At 35.8% G+C, this 19,889-nt stretch overlaps 3 protein-coding genes across 4 annotated transcripts; all 3 read right to left on the bottom strand.

The window, feature by feature from the left end:
- Window positions 1–84: 84 nt before the first annotated feature.
- On the bottom strand, window positions 85–5,122 carry egl (Egl_like_exo domain-containing protein). Its single transcript, XM_090177734.1, has 5 exons — window positions 3,358–5,122; window positions 3,051–3,295; window positions 2,788–2,982; window positions 1,908–2,499; window positions 85–1,818 (listed from the first exon to the last, which is right to left on the bottom strand). The coding sequence occupies exons 1-4, from the start codon at window positions 4,987–4,989 to the stop codon at window positions 1,914–1,916; spliced, it is 2,658 nt and encodes an 885-aa protein (XP_090033860.1). The 5' UTR covers window positions 4,990–5,122; the 3' UTR covers window positions 85–1,818; window positions 1,908–1,913.
- A 211-nt stretch (window positions 5,123–5,333) lies between these two features.
- On the bottom strand, window positions 5,334–17,311 carry LOC149941401 (uncharacterized). Of its 2 annotated transcripts, none has more exons than XM_090179872.1 (23): window positions 17,158–17,311; window positions 16,443–16,579; window positions 15,238–16,359; window positions 14,594–14,740; window positions 14,411–14,525; window positions 13,961–14,349; window positions 13,124–13,557; window positions 12,831–13,062; window positions 12,321–12,488; window positions 12,140–12,254; window positions 11,848–12,075; window positions 11,626–11,791; window positions 11,422–11,560; window positions 11,141–11,358; window positions 10,848–11,079; window positions 10,607–10,785; window positions 10,423–10,543; window positions 10,181–10,356; window positions 9,931–10,109; window positions 9,685–9,866; window positions 9,423–9,608; window positions 9,278–9,360; window positions 5,334–8,627 (listed from the first exon to the last, which is right to left on the bottom strand). In XM_090179872.1, the coding sequence occupies exons 2-23, from the start codon at window positions 16,516–16,518 to the stop codon at window positions 6,111–6,113; spliced, it is 7,404 nt and encodes a 2,467-aa protein (XP_090035998.1). In that variant the 5' UTR covers window positions 16,519–16,579; window positions 17,158–17,311; the 3' UTR covers window positions 5,334–6,110. The 2 variants fall into 2 exon arrangements, with proteins under 2 accessions (XP_090035998.1, XP_090035999.1); XM_090179873.1 differs by lacking the exon at window positions 17,158–17,311 and adding an exon at window positions 16,689–16,807.
- A 221-nt stretch (window positions 17,312–17,532) lies between these two features.
- On the bottom strand, window positions 17,533–19,274 carry LOC149941400 (glutathione S-transferase Mu 1-like). Its single transcript, XM_090179833.1, has 8 exons — window positions 19,091–19,274; window positions 18,803–18,873; window positions 18,673–18,742; window positions 18,320–18,401; window positions 18,163–18,263; window positions 18,003–18,098; window positions 17,832–17,942; window positions 17,533–17,769 (listed from the first exon to the last, which is right to left on the bottom strand). The coding sequence occupies exons 1-8, from the start codon at window positions 19,124–19,126 to the stop codon at window positions 17,665–17,667; spliced, it is 672 nt and encodes a 223-aa protein (XP_090035959.1). The 5' UTR covers window positions 19,127–19,274; the 3' UTR covers window positions 17,533–17,664.
- Between the last annotated feature and the right edge of the window lie 615 nt (window positions 19,275–19,889).

Genomic DNA, 19,889 nt, shown 5'->3' with positions numbered 1-19,889 from the left:
AAAACCCAGACTTTAATACATTTGCAAAATAACACCAAAGCTATGTTTCAAAAACCTTTGGTTAATTTAACTATAATCCAGATAAGTGCCAAAATAAAGGCTAAAATGTATATTATCATTCCTAATTACTCGTATTACAAGAGCAAAACAGGAGGCAAAACAAAACTTAGTTCCCATTATTGCTAATTGTATACTAGAGTATATAATCAGAAATGTTCCCATAATCTAGCTATATAATGGTTAAATACAAAATAATCTTCCAGGTTTCGCTTAAAACTTAAGGAGAATGACTATATAACTACCAGTACATGTGTTGTATACATGATTTAGGTGCCTTGTACATAGTTGTCATCATTCTTTGATTTTTCCCTTTAAACATTTTAAGGCACAATATTCATGTCCATGTTCGAATTTCCAACCAATTTGATGAACATTAGGAAAAATGCTTTGGAGAAACTCTTAATTAAAACTTTTTGCATCTTTTGGTACTTTGTTAGAGTCATGGGTACTTCTTAAAATTTAATATGCAAAAGAATGAGCACAAAGTTAAAACAAAATCATGCATTACATCAGATGTTAAGTCAAATATCTGCCTTTGATTGGACACAGATGCTATATCTGATAACATGTTTAGTTTAGAAAATAAACAAGTATTGTTCTATATGGCACCAATAATATAAAAAAAAAACATGGTTATTGATGATGGGGTTCACTTGCTAAATATAAAATAATTGACAAATTCATAATTAAAATGTTAGTACTAGACTATAATAAACACCCCCACAATCCAGATTGATTACAAAATTACATTCACCAAATTATTTGATTACATAATTTGGAAAAAGCTCAAACAAAAAAAAACTTCTTGACATATTTCGTTATGTGAAATATACAGAGTTTGTGAACTAAACAGATATGGCCCACTTCTCATGATAGCATATTTAATAATTTATAGCACTGAATTCCAATAGTTGTTACCAAAAATTTGTAGCTTTCTACAATTGGCTTTTTTTACACTATTCTGCAATTTGTTTACAAATACATGTTATACATATATTAGTAGGTCTATATATATATATAAAATATTTACAAGCTAAACTTAAACAACCTAAAATAATATTAACAGGGTTTATTAAATAAATACATAAAATATTCCACTAAAAATTAAACTAGAATGTAAAATTTTTGAGAGGTAAAAATTCACCAAAGTAAACTGTGTAAAAATTTTGATTAAAATGGCAGTAAATTTTACCTCATATTCATTGGTGGCAAGATTGCAATAATGTAGCGCATTGCGTGTAATATGTTTTGAAGTACAGTAATCACATTTGGGGGAAAATTTCAACTTAATAGCATTTGGTATTAAGCCCAGTATGTGTCTGAGATATAGTGCTTAATCTAGGACCAATTGTACCAAGTATAAATATAGCTGTTGTAAATCAACAAGCTTATTGTAACAGTACATTTTATCATTGTGTACAATTCCAATCTTATTAGCGAAATGTTTCTTTGTGAAATGGTAAAATCACTCCACAATTAGCAATAGCCCACAGAGAAGAATGGAATAAATTGCAAGTTACGCCCACCAAATGTCATCAAGGGGCAGTATCAGTAAAATAAAAGCTTCCCTTACTTATTTAGAGTAAAATAGAAATTGTAGAGAGTACAAATCTAAGCACATTAGCCTAGTTGGTGTACATACCATATTGACCCCTGAAATATTGTTATAAACACACTGCACATGTACACACATACACGCATATTGGAAGCGCTTAATTCAATGAATACGAAATAAGCTACCAAATAGGGTTCAAAGACCTTGAAAGCAAAAATGAACCAGAGAAAATAAGATTATAGAATAGACATGAAAGAGTTTGAAAAGGGATTTTTAAAATAAGAACACTAACCTTATTTCATTCATTCAACTTTTCAATCTGTTGTGCAGCTGCCTCTTTTTCATCAAAATAAACTTTAGTTATGACTATATCACCTGTGGAGAGTGTCTGGCAACTAGAATCTACACCACCACTATGACACTTGGTATTTTGAGGAAAGTTAGTCACATTCTTCTTTTGTAAATGGCAGTTGCAATGGCAATAACCAGGCACTCCACTATTGTTACTATTGCTGCTGAGACTTCCAGCTGGTGACCAATTGGAGTAGGAATAATCTGCAATTCCATTGACCATAGCATCCGGACTCCGAACGCTCCGAAATGAATGGCACGGAGATTCAGGCAAACTTAATGATTCCATGAGAGAATCTAAAGTTGGATCCGTATCTCCTCTTTCTGAAGATCGAATCTGATAGTCATCATCTTCTTCGTCCTCATCAATGCTATCATCGGAAAACATATCATCGCCTCCACGTCCCACTGATCCAGAATGAACTGAGCCTGAATCATTGCTCGTTCCGTGACTTCTAAGTCTCTCTAATTTTCTAGCAACTTTGTGAGAACCTTCTATTTTAGCACGTTCCTCATCTGTTAGTTCCAAATATCTTAATAAAAAAATCAAATTCAATTGGAAATCAACTGAGAATACTTTTGATATGAAAACAGATTTTGAAAATCCAGGTGGGAAATACTGGACTGAACATAATGGATTTAATAGTTTCCATTATATATTTACTCAAAAAAAATTGTCAACATATTTACACCACACTTTTTTGGATCATAGTTTTGTTGAGTGTTTAATTTCCAATTTAATTTAAATTCATTTTAATTAAATACAAAATTCACATTTTCCCATAAAAGGTGGCCCCCTTATGTAAAGCAAATTAAGTTACCTGAGCAACCGAATTTCTCTATTGCTAAGGACAATCTGTTTACTGCTGCTATTTAATTTAAGTTTAAGATCGGCAACTTCCATGTCAATTTTCCTTTGTTTCTTTGAATTTTTCACCTCCTCCGGTTGAATATAAGCTAAAACTTGCTCCTGACACAATTCTTCCATTAATTTCAAGAATTGAGGTTGTAAAGTTCTATAAATATTTTTGGTCTATTATTAGTCATGCTAGTGATTTTAATTAGTTTAGATAATGTAATATACTTTTTTAAACTATTGTGAACTGTTGGCACCAAACAAAAAACATCAAAAGCTGCATGGAAAATCATGTCCTCTGTTAACGGTCTGCGGCTCCAAAACTTTTGATCCTTCCTGTACAGATTCTTCATTTGTTCCTTCTTCGGGTTTGTGGGAGCTCCGTGAAAACCACAAAGAGTATTTAAAGACACAGCTTTAACTTTGTAAACAGGCTTTCCCGTATCCTGTTGCTGAAGAACAGCATGGGCAGCCTTAAAAAATCAGATTATTAATAATTTAAATATCATTCGAGGCACAGATTGACTATATCTACCTGTGTATCAAAAACATTTTTCAAGAGAACACCATGTTGATGGAAAAGAGCCGCGCTATCGTTCCTACAGTCGTGAGCAACTTTGATAATTTTTTCTGATTCCAAAATTTCTTTTAAGCCTCCCTCCTCAATGAGATTTGGGTTTGAAAATACATCAAAAATATACACTTGTTCATCCGGTGTTGCAAACTGTAAGAGAGTCATTGGTCCTTTAGGACCCAAATTAACACCTTCTACGTCCAAAGCAACTGTAGCATCACTCTCGGAAGAAATTTTTTTAACAATGGCCAAGCAATCCTTAAGCTTTGTAATTATTTTAACATTCCTCATCATTCTTGAAAGGTTATTGTCCAAAATTTTTCCTTCCCTTCCATTTGGTACACCAGATGCGTACGAAGGTCGGTCTCTGTAGTCCATGGCAGAATTATCAGCCACGGCTTTCATAATTTGAGATTTTAGTCTTTGCTGAAATGTGACTGGTCTATCATGGCTATACCTGCCACTGCCACTGGAAGGAGAAGACTGCGTGGAAGAAGTTGTACTTTTACAATTAGAAGCGATGGTAGTTGAATCAGAATTTGAATTGTGAGTAGATAATTTCATCTGGGAGCTATGGGTGTGGCCGGAATTCTTTTCTAATTCTTGTTTTTCTTTTGTGTTTGCGTTAAAAGCTGGAGTTGATGTTCCAGATCTTACCGCCATTGGCGAAGGTGACTTCTGCCTAAGGTTTTCAACATTCTGAGAGTTACATTTTCTATTTTCATTCTCTATATTCATCTTTTGCACTATGTGGTTAGTTGGTGTGACAGGTGTAGATGGGAAAGATCTTATAGGCGTAGAAGTTGGTGTTTTTTCTGGCACTAAAGAAACTGTACTAGCTTGCAAATGGAAAACTTGAGAATTCATTTTCAAAAACGTTGATAAATCCTGAATGTTGTTCAACATTTTGGACCACATTTCTGGTGGATAACAGGATGTCAAGTGTTGAAAGAGTTGATTTACTGTTTGAGGGCCCTTCATTTTTATAGCCCCTTGGAAACAGCATATTAGCATGTGTGTTAATTGCTCATCTAAAGGTTCCTCTTCGCAAACTTTTGTTATATTCTGATTTAATTCTCCATTGTTGTTTTCAAGCACGCTTTTGAGTATGACATAGTCATCATTCACCACAAAAACGTCAGGAAATTTCAATAGAAAATCTTTGAACTCTTTAATATGTTGTCCAGAAATGTGTCTAATTTCGGGAGGAGCTTGGGAACGATGTCCTAATAAACTCTTTATTGGAACTTCGGCTACCCCGTATTGTTCCAACTTTATTTTAAAATAACTACAAGCCTCAAGAACGTAATCTCTTTTAACTTTCTTTCCAAAGGGGTCAGTTCCGTCATTTGAATAGCAAGTTACAGTTACCTGGTCACCTTCTAAAGTAAAGAGAGCAGGGTATTGACACAAAAACTTACGAAGGCCCGATTGAGACCCTCCAGCTATTTGACGCATTTCTTTGGTGAATCCTTTGGTACCAAACTGACACGACAAATCGTGCAGAGTTCGGGGTTGTCCTTTATCCAGCAGGCGGTCCAGAAAAAACATAAGGGTCATGTTACGAACGTGATCGTAATCTTGGTTTTCCATTTCAAGACCAATGAAACTTATTAATAGGTAGAATTTCAGTTATAGTTTCCTAATTTGGCACTTTATTTTAGGTAAAAAACGAAGAACGGAGTAATTTTTAGTCCGGCCGCAGCCGTAATTAACACAATTTCTTAGCACGTCGCCATGTTTTTTGTATCACACTGCGTCACGATCAGAAGCATGTGACTAAATAAATTCCAAGCAAAAGGCGCGAAAACTTGAAAGTTTAGTCACGAAAAACGCGGTAAATGGTAATGTTCCAGAAATAAGCAAATATTCAGTGAAAAATAAAACTTTTATTTCACTTCCTCTCCATTATACATAAATAACAGAGGTTATTGACAACTTTGCTACATCAATGATGAAATCTTAATCAGCAATGTAATTAGACTTTTATTTTTTCTAAGCATTTCAAAACCTGGGGAAAGGATATAATTAACAAAGGAATTAAGATCAAGAATATTCCAATATACAAATAGTCTACAAAGCGGTTAAAATTCCACAGTAATTTACCAAAAAAACTATTTTTTTGGGCAGTTCATAAATAGAAGGTTCCTGATTGCATTGTACAAGATTATAATTTACGGACTAACTTTAGAGGAGCCTTTAATGAAAATCGAGAGCTTAGATAACTCTAGCTTTCGATATGTTACCATTGACTGAAATATTCATCGTAATTAAAGTTTGTTTAAAACAATATTAAAGGAAGAGGAGATGGAGAGTTCTATATACACCAACACTAAAACATACATGAGAATTTGTTTTTGCTAATATTTACAGTCAACACTGGAAAGTAGGTTGTAATCTTTTTTTTTTCATTACATACCACTTTGTATATAAAAGAACAACACTACAAAAACAGATAAATACAATTCTTAGTTTGGGGTGTAAAGAAAAATTAAACTTTCTTACACGTAAAATACATAATTTATATCATAGTTAAGGAATACCCATGAAATACTGAAAATTACCAATGTGAGAATGTGGTTTTTGCATTTAAAGTAACGACCCTTCAAGAAGTAAATAAAATATAAAAAATTAAAACCCGTTAATAAACTTCTTTACGCAATGATATCCTAGAAAGAAGAGTAACAACAATGCTTAACACAAGTTTTTGGGATTTAAGGAATAGGTGGGTTGTAAACGTTTTGTAATGGTTGAGGTGATGATGAATACGGTGCTTGATGAAAACCATAACCCTGTGATGGTGGCATTTGGGAAGTGGCGGACAAAGTTGGAAGTGTATTTCCTTGTTGAGATGATGTTGGTATAAAATGCCTTGATGAAAAGGAAACATTAGAGAAGGGAGACTGCCTACTAGAGGTAGAGTTGCCAGGACTAAGATTGTTTATCGGAGTGGGCGTGTTTCCATACTTAGGGGATGTAGATGAAGAAAACGATTCGTAACTGGGAAGGAAAGTATGATTGGCAACATGTTGAGTAGAGGCAGTGGAGGATGAGTGACCATATGGATTGTAATTAAAACCGGAATGCGGAGGCGCAGAATAATGCCCGAAAGGATTTAACCCTCCAGCAACTCCAGCTGGGTCGTAATAGTTTGACATGTGCGCTGTCTGGTCACCAAAATGTAAACTGTTAGACATGGGGTTGAATGAAGAATAACCTGGGTTCGAAATCCCATAAGGATTATAGCCACTATCAGTCCTATTTTGTGCTAATGGGTCTGGAGGAGGACCGGGATAATAATTCTGATCATACATTCCATATGACCTATCGTGTGAAAATCCTAAAGGTTCATTAAGAGAGTGTTGCCTGAATGGGTCATCTCCATAAGACCTCAGGGAAGTTGACTGATCCATTGGCATAAATGCCATATTTTGAGGATCGGGGGGTATAGGTAAAGCATTACTGAAGGTTGTATTTGAACCAGATGCCATAGAAGTGGGAGCAGCTGTGGTTGTTGCTGAAGACTGAGTAGAATTTTTGCTCCGTTTATCCAATACACTAGTTGATCTTCCAGTTGATCTACCAGTTGGAGGATTTGGTGCTTCTCCTAGAAGCGTTAATTGCTTAGGAGACTGTCTCGAAGAAGGAGAATTTTCATAACTACTAGTGTATTGTGATTGTCCAATAGAGGGCTGGTTCAAATGAGCTGGAGACACTGGCATTTTGGATTGGCTTGAATCCATTAAATTACTGTGGTTCTGGTTGTTGAGTTGGTGGATATGGGAAGCTTGTTGTTCCCTCTGAATTGGCTGGTCATTCTGAGACTGATGTTGGGTGTACTCCATCGTGGAGGAATTATTAAAAGTGCCAGGGGGACCTCCCTGCCTTAATGAAGACTGGTTTTGTTGATTCTGCATTGAACCACTACTCATGAATGGTTGAGAATTACTAGCTGTAGACAAATTGTCTCTGGGAGACATTATGGGTTCATTTTGAGCCAGATTCAAAGAGTTTGATTTGCTTATTTTAGTATCTCTGTTTAAATCTCCAATGTCTTGAGAGTGATTTGCAAACATTTCATTTGAAGAATTGATATTGGTAGCATTATTCATACTGGTATTTTTAATTCTTTTGGTTGGTTGTTTGGCTCCTCTGGTTTGGCCTCCTCTTCCCCTTCTAGGTGAATAAGTGTTAATTACTCTTGATGGTGAGATTTGGCCCACTTTCATCACACTGGAAGTATCCTGGTTAGATTTTTGTAAAACAGACTGCCCTGGTAAAGTTGTTTGAAGATTTTCACACGTGGGGCCATTAACAGTCGCGGAAGTTGGATTTTGCTCCCCAGAAGTTGCAGTTTCACTAAACTTACTACCATCAGACAAAAGACGCTTCTGATTTGAAACCAAAGTTAATTGATTTGCCACATTTTCACTGGTTTTGATAGAGTTTCCGGTAGCTGGATAGCAGCCGCCTGTTGCGTCGGAAGTATTGTTTTTGTTTCCTTGTTTGGAAACATCTTCATTCTTGTTATCTTCAGAATTGTTTTCATTAACATTTGAGATAATATTAGAATTATTTGATGGGGTACTGTTAGAAGTTGGAGCCATTTTAACAATAACTTTGCCTTGGGGACCACTCTGTAAGGTTCGAAAAACAGGTTGATTTTTCTGCATTCCAGGTCCTTGATTTCTAACCACTGTGACGCTGGGTTGGTTGAGTCCGCTTCTTTTAACAGTCAGATTGGAAAATGTTTTTGTTAAATTACTATTATTGTCTGGCTTCAGTGTAATTCCGGATTGTGTTCCACCGGTAGTATTAGCTGTTGAGCTAACAGGAAGTCTAGTAATTGTAACAGATGGAGTACCACCTAACGTATTTTGGCGAGTGAATGTGACTGCTTGACTTGTGTTTGTATTTGCCCCGGTACTAGTGGCATTCCGGTTAATTTGTCTTATGATAATTCGAGCTGGTTGACCACCAGTAGCCTTTTTGAGTTCATTTGAGGGAATGGGAACTTTTATGATCCTAGGCATTTGCCTAATTTTGTTTATGGCACCCGCAGAAGCTGTTGTAGTGGTTGTAGTTCCAGAGGTAGTTATATTAAGATTACTGTTACCACTAGCTGCTCTCTGTTTTTCTTCATCGTCACTCAGATCTATGACTTCTGGGTTTCCATCTTGGGCTACTTTAACTGATCCTCCACATTGCAAATTTGCTTGTACAATCTGGGTCTGGAAATTAATTAAAATTTAAAAAAAAAAGTAAAGTAAATAAGCCCGATTACCCTTAAGTACGGGTATTGTCGGGCACCCAAAAATGCAATTTTGTAGTCAATTTATATTCCTTTCTATTTTCATTGGAGTTTGCTAGTTGCGTCGTCACATAATAACGTTTCCCTATTGACAGGGCTAATATCCCCATTACAGTTTCACAAGACTGAAGTTTCCCTATTGACAGGGCGTGGAAACTAATATCCCCTTTACAGTTTCAAGATCAACGTTTCCCTATTGACAGAGCGTGGAAACTAATATCCCCGTTACAGTTTCACAAGAACGACGTTTCCCTATTGACAGAGCGTGGAAACTAATATCCCCATTACAGTTTCACAAGAATGACATTTCCCTATTGACAGGGCATGGAAACTAATATCCCCGTGACAGTTTCACAAGAATGACGTTTCCCTATTGACAGCGCGTCGTAAGTCATATCCCCGTTACAGCGTCACAATAATGGCATTTCCCTGTTGACAGCATCCCAAAAGTGTAGGCTAACATGACAGTGATCGCTTAATTTGCCCGGGTACTCTCAGTCCACAAAAATGCTCAAGAAAAATTGCATGCACATCTGCCTCTAATTTATGTAACAAAAGTTGTGATTTTACCCCAAAATTCCCTTTGCTATTGGATGTGGTAGTTGCTGTGTTTGTAGTGCTCGTCATTAAATGAGTCCTAAGTAAATTTGGCCCTAAAAAACACAAGACAAGTGAAGAAAAACCCTTATTATTCTTAAAAAATAGTTAAACATACTTGGAGTTGGTGGTCCTCCTAATCCAATTGTAGTTGTAGTTCCTATTGCTTGCCATTGATTAAGAAGTTCTTGAGGAAGCCTTACCGCTATAATTCTCCCATCTGGCACTCTCAAATAAACACCTTTAGGTGTTCTCATTACCAAAACTTCTTGCCCCGCTGGAATGGTGACCGTAGAAGAATCACCTGTTTAACAAAAAATAGTTTTAATTCATGGAAGAAATTGTATATTTAACAGGTTTCTAGAAAGAACCCAATTCACCATTTGATGGTGTGACCCTTCTAACCATGACCCCTTGGTGAAGCATGGCGCGAATTAAAACAGTAGCTCCATTATTCTTCTGATTGCGATTCCATTGATTTGGCACGGGTGTCGATTGGTTTGGTAAGAAACGAGGACCTTGAACTCCAGTTGGACTGGCAAATGTCATTGGGCCTCTGGCTCTTTATAAAAGATTTGAAAAAGCTATTAAACAAAATTTTTAAAAGCATGGTAAAAGATTGTTACCCTTGGTAAGCTCCTCTTTGAAGAATTCCACCTCTAGAGTAATAAGTGTAGCCTCTACCATAACCACAAGCATTACCGCGCTTTTCAAGCTCATAGCTTTGTTTGGCCATTTTCTTCTCGTGTTTGGTGAGTTTTAGCTCTTTTCGATCCAAAAGCAAAGATTCATGCTCGAAAGGTTCCTTTTAAAAATCAATTCAAATTGAGTATCTTATCTAAATAGATATGACAACCAAAATTAACATCATCTCACTTTGCTCAAGCTGTTACTCATTTTATTGCAAATAAACTGCAGTAAGTGATCTATGTATTTGGAAGCCTTGTCTGAAAAATCCATTTCGGGGCCATCATCTTCTGATTCAGACACTAGGGTGCTAACTTCTTTCCATGTAAAATTACTTTCAGGATTTAATTCATCAACCACACGATCTGTGGCAAATAATTTGAATTTAGTTCACAGCATGACTACAGGTAAAGGAGTAAAAGCATTCTAACCTGACATTCCCTGTTTATTAACCTGTCTATCATAGACTTTCTTCTCGAGACAGTTATCAGTTACCAAGCGATATATATAACACGCCTTTTGCTGACCATATCTATATATCCTACAAACAGCCTAAAATAAAATGAATATATGAAACATATATTATAAAATTCATTGTACGGCAAAATGTCCTACTTGTGCATCGTGACAAGGATTCCACGACGCGTCATAAACAACGATACGATTTGCACCAATTAAATTAATTCCTAAACAACCGGCTCTCGTTGAAAGCAAGAATAAATACATATTGGGATTGTTGTTAAAATTATTTATAAGTCGTTCTCGTTCTTGGGCATGAGTCTTGCCATCCAAACCTTAAAAAGTAGAGTCAAGCGATGAGGGTCATTTCCATATGCAAAATTGTTTAAACACATACGGCAATAGTTGAAATTCCTAGACCATCTCTCTCCGGGTGCAAAATTGGGCCTATCTGGTATTTGCCTTTCATTCAAAAACCTTTCCATGAGATCAAGGGTAAGAAGAGATTGACTGAAGACTAAAAGTTTGTCGCCAACTGCCAAACTCTGTTCAATAATGGCAAAAAGCACAGCCATTTTATGGCAGTTTTCAATTACACCAGTTTGATAGGACTCCATTAATTTTTGGGCCTGAAAGAACTGATTGTGTCAGTGAAACTGATTTAACAGCTCTCTGAAAATAAATTTTTACCCATTCATAGCTAATTGCTGGTTCTGCTTTTTCTTTTACCGGAGTTGCGGAAGAAGTTTCACCAGGAATTAAAGTTGTTGGTGGTTTATTTTCCAGTCCTAATTCGGCAATACCATTAACAGGAGGACTTCCATTAACAGAGGAACTACCATTTAAAGGAGGAGGGCTACTACTTTTCAGTTCATTGGAAGATGGATTGGCAATTAATGTTTGATTAGCTGTTTGCATGAAAGAAGAATAATTAAAACTTGTGTAAAATATTTAGTTTCGAAACAAATTACCCAAGCCTTTATTTATGGGAGAAGAAGCCTTATCAGTAGCCGCATTGACCAAATCAATATCCAAATCATTATCAGCAACAACTACTTGAGATTTCAGATTCTTTACAAAATTGTACAAAACATCAGGGTGATTCCAAATCTGCAAGAAGAATTTTTGTAATTTGCTTCAATATTGGCAAAACAAATTAAAAAAAAAAATCAAACCTTGCAGCAGACAGCAAAGAAAAGTAATGGATTTGTACTATTAGAACGAGAGTGAAAATCCCTAACAAATTCCCTATAAAGCTCTCTCTGTACATCAGTCATTCTACAAAGAACAACGTGTTCTTCTTTCATTGGGAGAGAAGTGCGAAGTACAGCGTGTCCACGTCTGTTAAATAAAAATTATTTATCACTGAATTTTAAAAGCGCAACTATAGATACTACCTTTGAACAAAGCCTTCAAGGAGACTGTGAAGTACATGGGCTCGATACCTCATAAGTTGTATATCGCGAGGTGTACTGTCTATGCACTGTCCATTTTGAATTGGTCTTTCAAACATATTTACAAACTCTGATCTGCTCCCTAGATAGTTCGGACGAACAAAATCTACCATACACCAATATTCCAAGAGATTATTTTGTAATGGATAACCAGTCAAAACTACTCTTCGTCTATAAAAGAAATGAAATGATGAAAAAAATATTGGAGTATTGATAAAATAAATAATACAAGTACTTTGTATGAATTTTTTTGAGAGCTGACGATGTACTGGCACTACAATTTTTAATCCGATGGCCTTCATCACAAACTACCAAGTCAGGTCCAGGATTAACCAGGGCCAGAAAAATAGCTATACAATAATTTATCATTATGCAACATGTCACATATTCAGTTCAGGTAAAAAATCTCAACAAACCATCTAACAGATTTTTATCTACAGAATCATCTTCTACTTCCATGGGATTAATGTCTTCCTTTTTCCTATTTTTCCTTCTTTTGGCAACTTTTGCTGGTTTCTTTAAAGCTAACATCCGATACATTTCATATCCCATAAGCATTACTCCACCAGATTCTTTCCATTCTCCTTAAATAAAATAAAAATGAATAAAATTAGTGATGGGCTGAAAACGATATGATATCGATATCGGTTACCAATATAGCGATTTTCTTGATTAATCGGTTTGTCTAAATTACCGATTTTTAAAATACCATTACCGATTTTTCCCACCACATTTTAAGAGCAATTTTCTCTAATTCGGCTACCTCAGGTTCGCAATGACTCCACACGTCATATAAGATATAAGTATCGCTAATAATCGGTATCGGTAAATTCTCAAACTAAGTTTCAGTTAAATTACAATATCAGTCAACTAAATAAAATTAAATTTGAACTATATAAATTAAATTATTCAAGTAAATATCTTACCTATAACTTTTGCTCTAGTTGATGTAGTTCTATAGTTCTCGTTTAATAAATACACTGGAAAGTTGCGGGGCCTTATTTCATTACTATCAACCAACAACTGGGGTACAGCCCCTTCAGGAGGCAACCACATATTAAACTCTGACATCCAATTTTGAATCGTATTGATTGGAACAATGCACAGCACAGTTTTGGCATTAGTATGCCTTAGAAATGTATCAATTAGCGAGATGACCTAAGTAGAATTAGGAATTTGTCAATAAAGCAGCAACTCAGTTAAGACATTCCGAGTTCACCTGAATTGTTTTTCCCAAGCCCATACTATGAGCTAAAATACAGCCAAAACCACTTGAAGTTGGAAATCTGGAGATACTTTCAACAACATTGTCATAAAGGAACCTTATTCCTCCAATCTGATGAGGTTTGACATTCCTAGCCAACTGAGGAGCCAAAAATATGTCATCTTCTTCCGGAGGATGGCCTACGTTGATTAAAACTCTTCCTTCAGAATCAGGTTGATTGAACAGATCATTTGTGTGAGAGCCAGAGTTGTTTGGATCTTCACTAACAGTCTCATCATCATCATCATCATCACTCAAGACCATAACGCAATCATCGTCCTTCTTTGTTGATTCAGCATTGGCTTCGTCATCTTCATCACTACTTGTATCATCTGTGCTAGAACTACTACTCTCTTCCTCGGAGCTGGAGACTGTTATCACTGGGTTCACTATGGTGTAATGAGACAAATTTAGCTCCAAAACTTCAAAAGACCAATAAAAGTACTATAATAACATAAATCATAGCATGCTTCAGCACTATGAATACCACACACTGTAAACTTTAACAGGTTTTTGGCCACTCTCTCATTTTCAACTCAAAAAAAATCATGCAGTTACGGTTAGTAGCTTAACCACCCACTTTTAACTACGGGGGCAATCTTCGGGAATGCAGCTAACATTTTCTGCTTGTGGACTTCAGCAAAGCTTGCTAATTTTAATAAAGGAATTAAATATTTGCAAAAATATTAAATTTATTAAAGTTAAAAACACTATTCAAAGCTATTAAAATTATTGACAAATTAGGCAATTAATATGCTATATTATTTCCAAGTTATTCCAAAATGTACGTACCCTTGACAGCTTCCCTGGAATACATCTGTAAATTTCTTTTCCGCTTGTCATCGTCATCGCTGCTTTCCACCAAGATAACATCATTCTCCTTTTTAATACTCATTGGACTTAATAACGGCTCAGTAAAGGCAGTTTCCAATTTGATTTTAGCTTGTTCCTCTTCCTTCTTTAACACTGCAGCAGCTTCTGCTTCAGCTTCCGCTTCCGCTTTAGCAGTGGCTTCGGCAGCTGCTTTAGCTGCAGTTTCTTGTTCTGCCTCTTGAATCACTTGATTGAATTTTTCTACTAGAGCTCTCTGTTGGGCTTCTTGCAACCTTCTTTTACGTTCCTGCTCTTCCTTTTGAGCCGCAACGGTTGTCGCTTCCAATTCCTCATCTTGAATAATGTCCCTAATGAGATAAAAATATCAGCACTTTTACTTTGTGGCACATCAATATATCAAAAACTTGCCTAATATTTTTCCTCTCAAATACATTTTTTCTATTTGGTGCTGGCCGTTTCGGAGCTTTGGAATTAGTTTCTTCTGTATTAGCGCTTTTGGGTGGATCTTTGTTCTCAGCAGCATCTGTTAAATGTGAAAAGGTTGGTAACCTAGACCCATAGCTTCTATTATTAAAATTCTAATGCTCTTACTTTTTCTTTTGGTTCCTTTTCCCCTTGGTGCAGTTGAATCTGAAGCTTTTGCTTTCGTTCCTTTTTCGGATTTTTCCGTTTTCACTGGTGGCTTAACTTCAGGTCTCTCAAATTTTTCTTGCGACTTTTTCACACAGTCAACTAGACCTAAAGGAAATGTTTACAAATTCGTATACATGGTATATGAAAAACTACTCTCCCACAAGTAATTATAATCAGTGTCTATGACTAGTCTAGGTGGGAAAAAAAATTGTAAAACATGCGTAGAAAAAAAGGTGTGCAAAACTGAAAAACATAAGGGGAATTAAAAAAATTATGTTCCTACTCTGACAAAACAAACAGAGCCCAAGCAGAAATATTACGAGCTGAAACAAAACTTTGTTTAGCTTTAGCGGGCTTTAAAGAGTGCAAAAGTTTGATGGTACCAACTTGCATAAAAATTGGATATTGCTTAAAAGTTAAATGCAACATTTTGGCAATCCCTTTTGAAAGCTGTATTTTTTATAACTCTAGTTAAACAAACTAGCCCAAACACCGCAACAAGCCTAGCTTACTCTGGAAGGCGTTGCCGCCGTTCCCTTGTTTGTGTAGAGTTGGGGGCGGCAACGTGGGAAGAGCTATTGGGGGAGGAAGTTTAAGCTCACGTTGAGATGCTGGAGGCAACTGAGATGTTTGTTGATGGGGTGGAAGCTGCGATGTGGTCTGCGACGATAGAACTTGGGTCCCTGCTTGGTGGGAAGGCATCTGTTGAGATATATATGGTGGCATCATCTGATGATATTGCTGTTGATGAGAAGATGCTGGCAATGGTGGTGGAGGTTGTTGTTCTTGATATTGGTACTGAGATTGAGAGTTGTAGTAAGGATAATGCTGTTGTTGAGGATGCTGCTGTGGGTAAGATTGCCCTTGATACGACTGCTGATCATGATTCAAATTTTGTAGATGATGAGACTGGAATGAATGATCTTGCATGGATTGTGATTGATGCTGCCAAGCCATATCGGGTGGTTGTTGCCAAGGCTCATGCTGATGGGGCATGTTGGGTGTTGTTTCCATAGAAGGTTGCCATGGGGGATATTGGTAAGATGATTGTGTTGGCTGCTGCTGATGATACGAATACTGCTGCGCCTGCTGTTGTTGTGGTTGTTGATGGGGTTGCCTTAATGGATCTTGATACTGTGACTGATCATTGGGAGGATGATTTGTTTGTATAGATGGAGGGGGTGGCGGGGGCATCTCAATATGATTTGTTGGAAGCATACCCTGATCAGAATTTTGGTGAACTGGCATGGGAGACTGTTGTTGTTTCAATGGTGGGGTAGTTTGTTTGGGCGACTGTCCTGAATTGTAATCGTTGTTTCTCAGTGATGAGATATTTTGATTAGGGGACTGTGTTTCTGAATTATTCACACCCATTTGATGGTAAATTGGCCCAGAGTGTGTTGGCTGACCCATTAGGGTCGGATAGCTTGGCTGATTTGGATAGCCAGTATCACAATTATAGCCTTGTTGTAGAGAGTTTAAATTGGAAGATGCCGTATAAGGGCTGCGTGGTGGGGCATGCATCTGCGTTAATGAATGAGATGACTGGGTCATGTCTGATAAATTAGTTAATGATTCGGACGAAAGTCCAGGAGAGTGCTGGTTATGATGCATAGGAGATTTCTGGTGCATTGGACTTTCAAGACCAGTCAGAATGGAATTGCTTCCCGAATAAGCTTGCGTAATGGGGACTGGAATTGGGTTTGGTACCCCTTCCATAGCACCTATTTCAAATAGAAATGATTATTGATGTTTAATATATTGCAATCTTCAGTTTTTACAATTAAAAGAAATAATTATAACGTACTTTCCAGGGAATAGTCATTACATAGAGCAAGACTACCAAGGTTATGATCAATGTGACTTGAAGCCATGCTTTTCATAGCAGTTTAGTTCCGTCTCTGCTTAAGTCTGATAATATATACATTTAAAAAATTCCATTATCTGTAAATAAAAACAATGTGATTTGCACAGCGTTTGATGTCAATGTTTCTTATGGGAAAAATACATTAACTGTCTTAGAATGGACGTATATTCCAAATCCTGTATTTACCTAAAAAGCTTTCATCTTTCATAATATTATGACAACAATGATGTCATTCTTTTAACAATGTATAGGTAACACCAGTATTAATTTACCAAATGAAACAATAAAATAAAATCATGGACAAATGAGAGGGGTTAATTAATCCAAGATGAAATAAAACCTTAATATCCAAGAGTATACAGAGTGCATGATTACCAACAACCAACCACCTTATAATAGATCTAATCAATTTTATATAGTTTATTTAAGTCTAGAATTATATAAATTAGACGTATTTTGTCTCGTAATAAAAGTTTCAATGTTATATCTAAGATAAAAATAATGATAAAAGGGCCGAGGTTTATTTGTTTCCTTCATGGGGACGGGTGAAACCCAGTGTCCAGTGCGGCCCATAGGAACACTGACGGATGAGTATCGTGAAAAGTGATCTAACCTAACTTTACGAAAGACCAAAACAGTCATTAGATAAACTCACCACTTAATTGTAGAATATTTGCGTAAAAATATGAACCTCTACATAGCGACTCTTATCACCAATAGTTTAAAATCAATTATTATAATAAATACAACCTCAAACAATTGTTATTTTCATCGACACTGCAAAAATTCATTAGGCTTAACATTTCCAGGGATAAAATATTTTTGTTCAGTCTTTTGGTAAATGAAAATTGGCCGACCGAGGGTAGCGACACTAGCGACATCTCGTATTCACCGCTGACAACACCTATTTGTCATTTCGTTGCCCATTCAAAAAAAGAAATAAAACATTTTTCAATGTCAAGTGAAAAGACCCAAGAAAAAACATTGGTGGAAAGGTTGTGCACATTTTAATTTTCAAGATAGTTTAACAATGGAGTTTAATAATACCATACAAAAATGAAGAGACTTATCCCAAAAAAACACTAATGACAAAACCAATTATTTAATACAAAACAGTATGAAATTATATGTAATCTCGTCAAATTTGTTGACATATATGAATTCAAGGAGCTTTTTGCAATCTTGAACCAAATGTAGCCATATCTCCATTCAAAGGCCATTTAATGTATTTATCAGATTTAAGATATTTTGCAATAGTTGGCAAAGCCTTGATAAAATTATTAATTAACATCAATTTGCATCTAAAGATTTAAATTAACATTAACTCACCTCAAATCTCTTAGCATGATCATCCAAGTTAGGAAAATCCTTAGTACATCCAGAAGCCAATAGGTTATGTTGGTCAACCATTTCATACAACATTATATCCGCATATGAAAGCTATAAAACCCATAATAATACTTTGAATCAAAAAAATTATTTAAATAACGTGATATTTACAACATCTCCTGAAATCCACTTCCTTTCACCCAAAAACTTTGAAATTGCGCTTAACTGATCTGGTAGGGTTTTTAAATAGCCAGGTTTCAGCTTCTCCTAAAAGTTTGGTTTATAAAAGATCACACTTTAAATAATACTATAATTAATAAAGTGGTCTTACGAAATCTGGACTATAACACATTCCAACAAAGCTCATTCTGAGATCATTTAATTGTTGTTCAGCAATGTCAATTCGAATTTTCTCCTCTTCACTTGTGCCATCTAAGATTATTATTTCATAATTATTTTTAATTGCACCACATTCTCAACTTCCTTACCAAGTTTGTGTAAGCGGGCTACGTGTCTTAAAATAGCAAGACTCTGCGTTATTTTTATGTCTCCATCAATGAAATAAGGCAGCTAAAGAACACCATAAGTGAATTTGATAGAAACACTTTTATAAATTAACAGTGGTATAATGGTCATTTCAGAGAGCGCAATGTTTTGTACTCTTATATAACTGTAGAACTCCAGTTCATGTTCCAATTCAACTTGACTTAAAGAGCAAAATTAAATAAAGCACTTTGTGAATTGGAAAATTGAACTAATCGTTACACTTTGACATAGATTTGGGTAGGGATTACTTTTTGCCTTATTTACACCACTGTAATTCTTATAAAATACAACCAACATTGGGAAAGTTCAAGTTTAGCGTAAACTTCTCATTCATCCACTCACTCCTATCAAACTCAGGTGGTGGGCTATACATAAAAATACAAATAATTTACATTTCTATAAATTTAAAATTGAGTGAAAATTACCCATAATTGTATCTCTTTTCTTCAAGTTCAGCCTCGGCATAAGCCATAACAAGTCGAATTGGTTGGCCAATCTTAGAAAAAGGAAAATGATCTGATTAGTGGATATTTTCAAGGCCAAATTTGTTCAAGAACTTCGCCCCAAATCCTCCTCCTCACAAGTCCTAATCTTGAAAAAGCCAAGTCCGTGACCAAGCTGTAAGCCTCGGTTAACTATTTATTTTATGCCTAATTTTGGTTTTTAATTGCTAGAGAAACCCAAAAAAATTTATTACCAAAATCTCAACTTACGCCTCGAATATTCCAATATCCCAAAACTGGTGCCATATCAAAAAATATAACGGGCGACGGTTTAAAAATATACTGAAGGCCGAGTAAATAACAAATACGTATTCTAAGTCTGATTTAACGAAAGTAACAGCTAGAAATATGAATGACCCGTATCCTCCTAGGTAACAGGATGAAGAATTCAACAGAAGTTTCAGTACTCAGTTTGAAGTTGAACCAAAGACTATATCAGAGATGATACTGGCAATATACAGATATGAAACTCCGCCTGAAAAGCAACCCCCGGAATTTTAAAAAATCCTGAGCGGAGCGACGACTAACGGCCGGGAGAAAGCGCATTTTTCGAAATCCCAAACAGCGGATTTCAGACGCAAAAATATATCTACGCATTTCGTCTCAGAAATTATTATCTTGAGTGTTTGTAGCAATAAAGAAATAAGCCTGGAAGCAATTGTTCTGCAAAATTATGTAATAGTTCTAAAGAAAAGCCAAGGATCTCTTTGTTTAAGTTTCCAAAAGAGAAAGAACGGTGAGAAAATTTAATTAATAGCTTTTGTTAGGCCTATCTTAAATATGTGGTTTTTCAATAAACTTACCTCTGAGAAATGGCTGATAAATGTCGGAAGAAGCGATATTTATTTGAAAGATGCTATACAATTACATCATAATAAAATATGCACCCTACATTTTGAGGATTCTTGTTTTATGAATAGTAAAACAAAAACAGATTGACGCCAAACGCTATTCCAACAATATTTTCAAATGAATTTAGGCCAACAAGTAAAAATTGAGTTTTAAGTAT

Source organism: Leiobunum rupestre, chromosome 6 (assembly GCF_980474605.1).
Source record: "Leiobunum rupestre chromosome 6, qqLeiRupe1.1.hap1, whole genome shotgun sequence".
NCBI lineage: Eukaryota > Metazoa > Arthropoda > Arachnida > Opiliones > Sclerosomatidae > Leiobunum > Leiobunum rupestre.
Note: the sequence above shows the minus strand (reverse complement) of the source record. Positions and strands in the feature narration are given on the sequence as shown.

Excerpts from the sequence above, each read along its gene's own strand:
- egl (XM_090177734.1), bottom strand. The coding sequence starts at position 4,989 with ATGGAAAACCAAGATTACGATCACGTTCGTAACATGACCCTTATGTTT. Across the intron at positions 3,296-3,357 it reads AAAATGTTTTTGATACACAG|GCTGCCCATGCTGTTCTTCA; the intron begins GTAGATATAGTC and ends TGATTTTTTAAG. Across the intron at positions 2,500-2,787 it reads AGAGAAATTCGGTTGCTCAG|ATATTTGGAACTAACAGATG; the intron begins GTAACTTAATTT and ends TTTTTTATTAAG.
- LOC149941401 (XM_090179872.1), bottom strand. The coding sequence starts at position 16,518 with ATGAAAAGCATGGCTTCAAGTCACATTGATCATAACCTTGGTAGTCTT. Across the intron at positions 13,558-13,960 it reads TTCCAGGGAAGCTGTCAAGG|TGAACCCAGTGATAACAGTC; the intron begins GTACGTACATTT and ends ATTACACCATAG. Across the intron at positions 9,361-9,422 it reads AGGAGGACCACCAACTCCAA|GGCCAAATTTACTTAGGACT; the intron begins GTATGTTTAACT and ends TGTGTTTTTTAG.
- LOC149941400 (XM_090179833.1), bottom strand. The coding sequence starts at position 19,126 with ATGGCACCAGTTTTGGGATATTGGAATATTCGAGGC. Across the intron at positions 18,264-18,319 it reads AGCCCGCTTACACAAACTTG|ATGGCACAAGTGAAGAGGAG; the intron begins GTAAGGAAGTTG and ends TAATAATCTTAG. Across the intron at positions 18,099-18,162 it reads TGTGTTATAGTCCAGATTTC|GAGAAGCTGAAACCTGGCTA; the intron begins GTAAGACCACTT and ends CCAAACTTTTAG.